Below are 10,201 nucleotides of genomic sequence, written 5' to 3'. Positions count from 1 at the left end.
GTAAATAAAAAATAAATAGTAATTACTTAATTAATAATTAATATTAAATTATAATTATCAATATGTAATATATTAATCAATAATAATTGATAATTGATAATTAGTAATTAATCATTATAAAAAGAATAATTACTAAAAATTGATATGTGATATATCAAATAATAGATTATTAAATAAACATTAGTAATTAATTAAATAATTATTTAATTATGTAACTAAAAGTTAATAATTTAAATTGTAAAAGGAACATTAATAAATTACGTATATACTAATTATTTTTCTTAATACACTAATTATTTAGTTATAATCTAATAAATATGAGTACATTACTAACATATTAATAATTAATAATTAATTATTAATTACTATTTTTAATTATTTAGCATATTCATTTATTATATATAGTTTAATTACTAATGTACTCATGAATGATAATTTATCCGTTATTATTATATTATTAATATATTAATTTTTATTTTCTAAATAATTATCAATTATTAATTACTTTATAGATTAATTTAAGATTATTAATTACAATCGTCTTAACTACCCACAACAGTTCAACCTCACAACTTATCAAATGCTGTTACACTATTTTTTAGAACCGATAACACTTGTATAATTACAATTTACAAAACACTCATGTATTTTTTGTAACAGTTAAGTAATTTTTTTCAAAATCTACAGTATTAACAAACTGGCCCAAAACAACGCAGGCTATGTTTCAAAGGGTCATAACACATTCATAAAAAACGACGTACAGGGATTGTAGGCTTTTTTTAAAGAGTAGATGGAGATAATAACTAAAATAAAAAGATGAAAAACTTCCTCATTCATTTCACCAATTTAAGTTTATAATTTGAGTTTTGTTAGAGTAAAAAACTCTCAAAAACAGTTACGTCAAACTTTTTTACTACAGTAAAAAACTCTCACATAAAGTCACATCTCAACTCAAATTAAAAACTCGAATCAACTAACTAAACGGGCTCGGGGTTTGCAAAAGTTGCATTTGATGCATAACTGTATCTATATTATGGAGTAAGACAAGTCGTTTGCTTTTTAGACCAAAAACGGCGGCGAGTACTGCCAACGACAAGTAGGCTTTGTTAATTAAACGAACGGGATGCCATTTTGTTTGTAAAATACGTTATGTCGTTTAATTTCATGTGAAGGTCATGTTCCTTTGATTCATGGATACGATATGTCGTTTCAGAGAAGTTTAAAAATAATTATAGAGAGAGAGGGGGATGTTTTGTTGTCTGCTCTTCTCCCGTCTCCGCAATCCCCAGGACCCCACATCAAAGGCTTAAATTGATTTGGAAACCAAAAAAAAAAAAAGAAAGATTGTTCGGGTAGGTAAAAATAAATTATTAAAATATGTTTAATTTTTATATGTATAAAAAATTATCTATTTTATATATTTTTTTAATTTAATTTGATTTTAGCCTACCGTAGAATGACAAAAAAAAAAAAAATTCATCACTCGTTAGTTCCTGATCATAATGACGTGGGTTAAATTTGATTTTCGGGCCAGATTCAGATTTATAGAAAAATAAATGAAAAAGTGTTCCATTATATTTATACGTCAGTAGTTATTTTTCATGCACTTATATATATATATTATAGTACGTATGTACTTTTATTTTAATTCATGTATGTACTTTTTAATATTAAAATTTAGAACTTAGTCATATATTAATTATCGTTGTTAATCATCTATTTATTATTATGTAAATACAGTTTACGATGAATCTGTGCGTTCCCAAAATTGTGAAGACCCAACCCGCCACGCATCCCTTTAAGAAGAAAATAGGGTATGGGCGGGGAGGGTTTTCCATCTTTATGGTCCGTTTAATTCGTTAATTCGAGTTTAGATATGACTTTATATGAGAAATTTTTCATTGTAGCAAAAAAGTTAGATGTGACTGTTTCTGAGAGCTTTTTACTGTTACAAATCTTAAATTTTAAACTCAAATCGGTAAAATAAACGGAACCTTAGTGCTCCATGCGACTGCAATTGCTTTACTCGTATTACCACACAACCCACCGTCATCGTCCACCACATGTCCCACCTCACCATCGCCAAGCTCCAGTACCACTTAGCTTGGCAACTCTCCTTTTATGTAAAACCACTCTATGAACTTTTATTATCTAACTCTCTTTTTAAATTTAATCGTTTAAATTATTTTTAAATAATAAAAATATATTAAATATTTTTACTCTTTACACTTATTAAATATAAATATAAATTTTATTCTATGTCCAGATTTAAATTTTAATTACACATGCAAATACTAATTTAAACTACTATTTAAGGCACACAATTCAAACTTTTTTTAGTCAAATAAAAAAATTCAAACGAAACAAACGGGAATCGTTGACTCTAGAGATTCAACAACTCTTTGCAAGAGTGGGCATACCGCATATGGCACGCATTCCATGTGGTGATCTACCACACGTCAAACTCATTAAATCCCATAAGTTATTTTCACCGGTCATAGTTTAACACTTAGAGATGGTCAAAATAGTTTGACTAATTATAGATTAATGTATTATAATTATAGATTATAGAACTGAGTAATATATTTAGAAAAATTTTAAATTTCAACGACCATAGTGAGATTAATGTAAGTTCAAGGGTCAATTTCAGAATTAATAAAATAAACTAGAAAAACAGGGGTAAGAAGACAAGGGATCCACCCTTCCGTTCCTTCTCGTTTCTTGTCATTAAAGTAATTTAACTTAATCCATAAAAAACAATCCAATTTGTATAACTAAAAGTTGATGTAGTACGAAATTTTAATTGGTAAAATATTCTAATTAACTTGATATAGCATTAGGTCTAAAATTTTTTGTGTAGTGTCATAGATTTAATTAGCGAAACTTTTTAAAAGATTGTGAATTTCATCCCATCTTGTTATTATTATTATTTTAAAAAAATATCTTGACATGAGTATTAGGATGTGAAATGAGAATTAAGAAGATGTTTATTTCTTATATTCATTTTTAATTTTAAATTATAATTTATAATTTTTTATAATATTTTATTTTTTATAAAAAATATACATAAAATAAAAATAATTTTAAATTTATGAATTAAACCTCTTTCCTTCTGAGAAAAAAAAAGAAAGAAAAAGGAATTAGATGCAAGACATGACTTCACTAAGCTCTCGGAACACAGACACAGTTGCGATCTGGAAATGCGGAATCTGGTGCCACACGAGCACGAGTCGGGCGAATAGGAAAAACCCTAAAAAGAAAACAAATTAAAGGCTCAGACAAAAGCCAAAACCCAAATCGTCATTCGTCACTCGTCACCCACTCACTCTCTCTCCTCCCTTTACCCCACTCTCTCTCTAACATAACAGGATATCTGTCGCCCTCAATTGCGACTTTCCCACCACTTTCTCTCTCTCCCCTTCTCTCTCTCTCTCTCTCTCATCAATTCTATTGTGTATATATATAAATTCTAGGTTTTTTCGGCTATGAATCAGAACCAAGTACCGGGCTCTAAGGACGCCGAGGAAGCCGAGCCCGCGGCTCAGTCTCTTGAGGATTCCGACAAGGCCGACGCCGACGAAGACGCCGTGGAGACTCCAGCGGGCGATCCCATGGAGGAGGACTCCGTCAGCCCCGCCGCCGTCTTCTGCATCCGGCTCAAGCAGCCCAGGTCCAATTTGCTACACAAGATGAGCGTCCCCGAGCTCTGTCGCAATTTCAGGTGAGATTCAGGGGAATTCCAGCTCCAATGTGTGGAATTCGCAGGGTATTCTTTTTTGAGGGGTTCAATTTGTGTGAATTGTTGGCCTCGAGAGTGGTTTTGAAATGTGCTCTTGTATAGGAAGTAGAAATCAGGGGAAAAGGGGGAAAAGGTGCGCTTTTGCTTGCTTTGCGAGCTGAGAGACTCTGATTTTTGAGTTCGTGGATGAAATTTTAAGCTTTACATATATATACATACATGCATACATACATACATATATATATATATATGTATATATGTATATATATATATTGTTGAGTGCAAGGTTGGAGATAGAGCAATTGGATATGGTTAAACTTGGTCAAAAACATACGTGCAAGATAGAGAGAGTAAGATTGTGAAAGGAGTAATTTTGGGAGCGAGCGAGGAAAATAGTCTGCAGTAGATAGAGAGAGAAGAGAGTAGGATAGGCAGTTCCCGGAAAAACAAAATTATCATGTTCTAATTCTTCTTCGTTATTAATTTTTCACGTGGACCTTAGTTGATATGTTATTCTTATTTCCCATGAATGCTACTTCTGAGCTTTGTGGGCTTGTATGAAATAAGAAAATTCTGCAATTGAAGACTACCTAGGTTCTCTTCATTAATGGGAAAGATAAGAAGTGGTGCGTTAAAATTGTATTTTTAATGAACAAACTTGTTATGCATTTTAATTAATGTTTCTTTAAGTGATGAAGTAATTCCATACTTATCAACAGTACATTTGCTTGTTTCAGTGCTGTTGCCTGGTGTGGGAAGTTGAATGCTATTGCTTGCGCATCAGAAACGTGTGCGAGAATTCCAAGGTTTGGCTTAGTTTGTTCATTTACTCAGACTATTTGTGGCCACTAATATCATCTGCGCGATTCCCCCAACTTGACAAATGTGTGTCCTCCCATGTATGCGGCATGTACATATATACATTCCTAAACTATTGAAATTTGCCGTTGAGAAACTTTGTTGGTATCTCTCTTGTGAGAAAATGTCTCTTTCTTCATCATACTATACATTAATAAATTGCAATCCCTTCCCTTTTAGTTGTTGTTATTCTTCTTTTTGACTGCTTTCATGATCTTAATTGCTCTTTTTTTCTCCTTTTGCCAGTTCCAATGCAAATACACCATTTTGGATCCCCATTCATATTGTCATCCCAGAGCGACCAACTGAATGTCAAGTGTTTAATGTTGTAGCAGGTATTTGGAGGCACCGTTCTTCTTTTTGAAAACTTATTCTTTTCAATGCTTTGCCTGCTCATGCATTCGTGCTTCAACTTGTTGAATGAATATATCTGACAACTAGGCTAGGTGCATGTAGAATCATGGGATCTGAAATTCTGAATTTTTGCTCGGCCTTCTATAAGCATCCTCAAAGACATAGGTTAACACATGACTTTATTCTTAGATTCGTTGGGATGAGAGTAGTTGCTTCCTTTGTACTGTGTTCAGCTCTTTTAATTGGCTATTATGTGCTTAACTACTTCTATTTATTTAAGTTGATTGTAATTTGTGATTTTTGTGTTATGTTGAACATATTTTGCAGACTCTCCTCGTGATTCTGTTCAGTTTATTGAATGGTCCCCTACATCTTCTCCTCGTGCATTACTAATTGCTAATTTCCACGGGAGGGTGACTATATGGACTCAGCCTTCTCAAGTAAGCTAAGATCTGCTACATGGTTTCACGAAAGACTTACATGCATGAATTTCCTCCGAAAACATTCTCAAAAAGGATTTTTCAGTATTGGCCAAACTGTTAGGTTTAGAATTTGCTTCCACCCGTGACATCCTTTTGCTGTATTCTTTGGATCATGCATGTGTGTACGTATATGGCATGTTGTTACGGTTCTCTAATCAAATACCCTTCGCCCTTCGGTTCTACTTCCAGGGTCCAACTAATCTAGTACGTGATGCTACCTCCTGGCAACGTGAACATGAATGGAGACAGGACATTGCAGTTGTTACAAAGTGGTTATCAGGGGTGTCTCCGGTAAGCAGTTCCTTGTCTGCTACTATCTTGCATTAAAACAATTTGTACTTCGATTGTTTACATACATATGGGTGCAAATTTTCTCCATATTTATGTTTTTTTCCCCCCTTCTGTTTTCATCAGTTAGATCAACTTCCAATTACAAAGGAAAAAATGCAGCTGAACTAACGCTTTTTGGAGAGTAGATTTTTATTATTATGTATATTTTTATTTTTGTTAATTAATTTCTGAAACAAGTGCTTAAGTAGTTAGCTCAAAATACTGAGTATTTTCTGGTTTTGATTATCCTCTCTCAAATATTGTTCATACTGTAAGTTAAAATTCACTACTTTATGAGATTTTTTTTGTTTTATTTTTATTTTTACATTTTTTTTTTGCGGAACGAAAAATTTACACAGTATTTTCACAGGATAAACTGCAGGCAAAGAAAATTTCCATTTTGCAGTAGTTGTCCCTGTGCAGTGGGAAGATGCTTTTTCTTCTTCTGGCAAACTATAAACTTCTGAATTCTTATGTTTTGTTAATTACTCTGATGAACCAGTATAGGTGGCTGTCCTCAAAATCCAGTTCCACCTCAAATTCAAAGTCAACTTTTGAGGAAAAATTTCTTTCACAGCATTCTCAAAATTCAGGTCTGTTGCTTATGTTGGAAAATAATCAACTTTAACTGAAACCATTTTTAACTGCTTTTTTGTTGTGTTACGCACAGTACTGATGATGATATTTTGGGTCAGAACCTCAGTTCTAAATTATATTTTGTTTCTCCTTTTCTGAACCTCTTATGGTTGTACTTTTACTTCATTTCTAATTCAATACTTTGTTTTCGCTTCAGCTAGGTGGCCTAACTTCCTCTGTGTTTGTTCCGTTTTCTCTTCTGGTTCTGTCCAACTTCATTGGTCTCAGTGGCCTCCTAATCAAAGTAGTTCTCCAGCAAAGTGGTTCTGTACGAGTAAAGGACTCTTGGGTGCAGGACCTAGTGGAATCATGGCTGCTGATGCTATCATTACAGATAGTGGAGCTATGCATGTTGCAGGTGTTCCAATAGTAAACCCATCTACTGTTGTTGTTTGGGAGGTGTCTCCTGGCCCGGGAAATGGATTTCAGACAATTCCAAAGACAGCCACAAGCAATGGAGTCCCACCTTCAATCAATCCACCTGCTTGGGCAGGTTTTTCTCCTTTGGCTGCATATTTGTTTAGCTGGCAAGAGTATCTACTATCTGAAACGAAGAATGAAAAAAAGCAGACAGATCCAAATGTCAATGATGTTGTACAACTTCATTGCTCTCCAGTTTCAAACTTTTCTGCATATGTTAGCCCTGAAGCCGCTGCTCAATCTGCCACAACTACTACATGGGGCTCTGGAGTTACTGCTATTGCCTTTGATCCAACACGTGGTGGTTCTGTGATAGCTGTTGTCATAGTTGAGGGTACTAACTTGTATTCTTTGTTCAAAGGATCTTTTGAATTCAGTTATAAAAAATTGTCTATATCCTGTATGTAGTAAACTTTGACAAGGGATTCTCACCATTGGTTAGTGTACTTCACGGATGTCATTGCCGTGTTCTGGTTTCTCTCATAATGTTACGAAAAGAAAGAAATGTAATGCTAACTATACTGTTGTGTGTATGATAAATTAAACGTTCCTAGCCCTTTGTTCCCTTTTTATGCTTTGCCTAGAGGTTGATTTTTTGTCTGTCAAGATGCTTGCTTATGTGGATTATTTGACATGTCATTAGTGATTTCACCATGCAGGACAGTACATGTCCCCTTATGATCCTGATGAGGGTCCTTCAATAACGGGATGGAGAGTGCAACGATGGGAATCCTCTGTGCAGCCTGTTGTTCTCCATCAAATATTTGGAAATCCAACTTCCAGTTTTGGTGGGCAAGCACCTATGCAAACAGTTTGGGTATCCAAGGTGGATACAAGCATACCACCAACCAATGATTTTAAGTTTCATCAAGCAGCGGCTACAGGACCAACTTCCGATGTAAAAAAGACATCTGATTCTAGTGTCGAGAAGGCAAAACGAGTTAGTTTTGATCCGTTTGATCTGCCAAGTGATGTTAGAACACTTGCTAGAATTGTCTATTCTGCTCATGGTGGTGAAATTGCTGCTGCTTTTCTCCGAGGTGGGGTCCATATTTTTTCTGGCCCCAACTTTTCAGCTGTTGATAACTACCAGATAAATGTTGGGTCTGCAATTGCTGCTCCTGCGTTCTCATCAACTAGCTGCTGCTCTGCTTCTGTTTGGCATGACACCTGCAAGGATCGTACCCTTTTGAAGATTATCCGTGTTCTTCCCCCTGCTGTGCCAAGCAGCCAAGAGAAGGCCAACTCATCAACCTGGGAACGTGCAATTGCTGAGAGGTACTTTACAAAAGTGATTATCCTTTTTTTTTAAAAAAAAGTCATAGAGCTTCAATCAAAATTTGTAAAGACCATTTGACTGCATCATTTTGATGTTTTGCAATGAAATGATCTCCTTTTGTTTTATTGGAGCAGATTTTGGTGGAGCCTTATGGTTGGAGTTGATTGGTGGGATGCTGTTGGTTGTACACAAAGTGCTGCTGAGGATGGCATCGGTAAGAAGTTTTTTTGATTGTTAGTATTATGTCATGATTAAATGAGAATAAATCAAAACACATTTCGAATTAAAAATCTCAAATACGTGATGTGTCTATTTCTGTTTCTAACAAGTAATCTGTAGTAGCCAGTATGACCTCCATTCTTTTTTGTTGCAGTTTCATTAAACAGTGTTATAGCAGTCTTGGATGCTGATTTTCATTCCCTTCCTTCAACCCAGCATAGGCAACAGTACGGTCCTGTAAGTTTAAATCTTCTTATCTTTGGGATTCTCTAACTGGGTATAGTTCTTCTAAATATAATGCTATCAATGCAGAGTCTCGATAGGATAAAATGCAGACTTTTGGAAGGTACAAATGCTCAAGAAGTTCGGGCTATGGTTCTAGATATGCAAGCTAGGTTGTTACTAGATATGCTTGGGAAAGGAATTGAATCAGCTTTGGTAAATCCTTCTGCTCTGGTGCCAGAGCCATGGCAAGCATCTGGTGAAACCTTGTCTGGCATTGATCCCGAAGCAATGGCTGTTGAACCAGCACTAGCTTCTAGTATTCAGGTTTACCATTTATCTGAAATTTCCATTTTATGTTTCACTTTGTTTTTACCCATTAGGGTTGGTTGCTGATTATTGCTGATGTCGGTGTCCTAATGATTGGGCTTTGTCATCTCATATTGTCTTTTCATGCTGATTTGTTCCGTTCTTTTTCCCTATTATTTACATGTGATGCAGGCTTATGTTGATGCAGTTCTTGATCTAGCTTCACATTTCATTACACGCTTGAGGCGCTATGCAAGTTTCTGTCGCACATTGGCAAGTCATGCTGTTACTGCAGGTGCTGGAAGTAATCGCAATATGGTGGCTAGTCCTACTCAAAACGCTGCATCTCCTGCGACAAATCAGGGTTAGTGTGCATTAGTACTTTGATTCAATAAATATGCTAAAGCTTAGTCTTATTACAGTGATTTTCACACAAGACCATCAAGCTCTACTATATGATATACTTCGTCAGCTAGGATATAATTTCCCCAACTCCAAACAATTTAATTGTCAGAAGCTCTTACTAATCACAATTCACCATTTTGTTTGATGTCATGGGAAACTGCCACTTTGAATTCTCGCCAGTATTCTCTGTGTGTGGCGTGTTTTGCCATTGCTTCACTGCGACAATTCTCTTAAGATTGTAATGCCATGTTTCTCAGGGGGGCAAAGTGGCACAACAAATTCTACAGGAAGCACCCAGATGCAAGCTTGGGTACAGGGTGCTATTGCAAAGATTAGCAGCACCACCGATGGAGTATCCAGTTCAGCTCCTAACCCAATAAGTGGTCCATCATCTTTCATGCCTATTAGCATTAACACTGGAACTTTTCCGGGAACCCCAGCCGTTAGGCTTATTGGGGACTGCCATTTCCTTCACAGACTGTGCCAGCTTTTACTTTTCTGTTTTTTCTTTCGGAGAGCACAGCTGCCTCGCTTTAGTGGCGGTGCACAAAGAAATGCTGATGCTAATATGCAAAAGCCTCAGGCTGGTCCTCCTGGTAAGGTAGAAGAAATTGGTTCTGCTCCTGCAAAACCATCATCGGTAGTCAGACCAGATGAAAATCAGGCAGCCCGCGCTGGTCAGATTATTCCTGGAGCAAAAGGAGTTGAGGAGGGGACTGCTGGAAGGTCAAGATTGGGTACTGGTAACGCTGGTCAAGGGTACACTTTTGAGGAGGTATAAGCTGATGCTTTGGCTCCGTTTTTTCACGTCTTTCAGATTCGTAAATCAAGAATATGTTGTTTGATCTTTATATCTCATCTTTTGAGATTAGACATGTATGTTATTGGTCAAGGGAACTTCTTAATACTTCCTATCAAATAACCATAAGAACTCTGTTTTTGTCGTGT

General features: G+C 35.6%; 1 protein-coding gene across 1 annotated transcript; it reads left to right on the top strand.

Annotated features, from left to right (window-relative positions):
• Positions 1–3,210: 3,210 nt before the first annotated feature.
• LOC21395336 (mediator of RNA polymerase II transcription subunit 16) lies at positions 3,211–10,034 on the top strand. Its single transcript, XM_010102248.2, has 13 exons — positions 3,211–3,721; positions 4,477–4,545; positions 4,844–4,932; positions 5,279–5,391; positions 5,623–5,724; positions 6,266–6,356; positions 6,557–7,153; positions 7,479–8,097; positions 8,233–8,312; positions 8,472–8,554; positions 8,630–8,866; positions 9,041–9,212; positions 9,511–10,034. Exons 1-13 carry the CDS (start codon positions 3,486–3,488, stop codon positions 10,032–10,034), a joined length of 3,012 nt encoding a protein of 1,003 aa, XP_010100550.1. The 5' UTR covers positions 3,211–3,485.
• The last annotated feature ends 167 nt before the right edge of the window (positions 10,035–10,201 follow it).

The sequence above is a fragment of the Morus notabilis genome, unplaced genomic scaffold (assembly GCF_000414095.1).
Source record: "Morus notabilis unplaced genomic scaffold, ASM41409v2 Scaffold1428, whole genome shotgun sequence".
Classification (NCBI taxonomy): domain Eukaryota; kingdom Viridiplantae; phylum Streptophyta; class Magnoliopsida; order Rosales; family Moraceae; genus Morus; species Morus notabilis.
Note: the sequence above shows the minus strand (reverse complement) of the source record. Positions and strands in the feature narration are given on the sequence as shown.

Coding starts and splice junctions, on each gene's coding strand:
- LOC21395336 (XM_010102248.2), top strand. CDS start 3,486: ATGAATCAGAACCAAGTACCGGGCTCTAAGGACGCCGAGGAAGCCGAG. Junction 4,933..5,278: donor AGTGTTTAATGTTGTAGCAG/GTATTTGGAGGC, acceptor CATATTTTGCAG/ACTCTCCTCGTGATTCTGTT. Junction 8,098..8,232: donor GAACGTGCAATTGCTGAGAG/GTACTTTACAAA, acceptor TTATTGGAGCAG/ATTTTGGTGGAGCCTTATGG.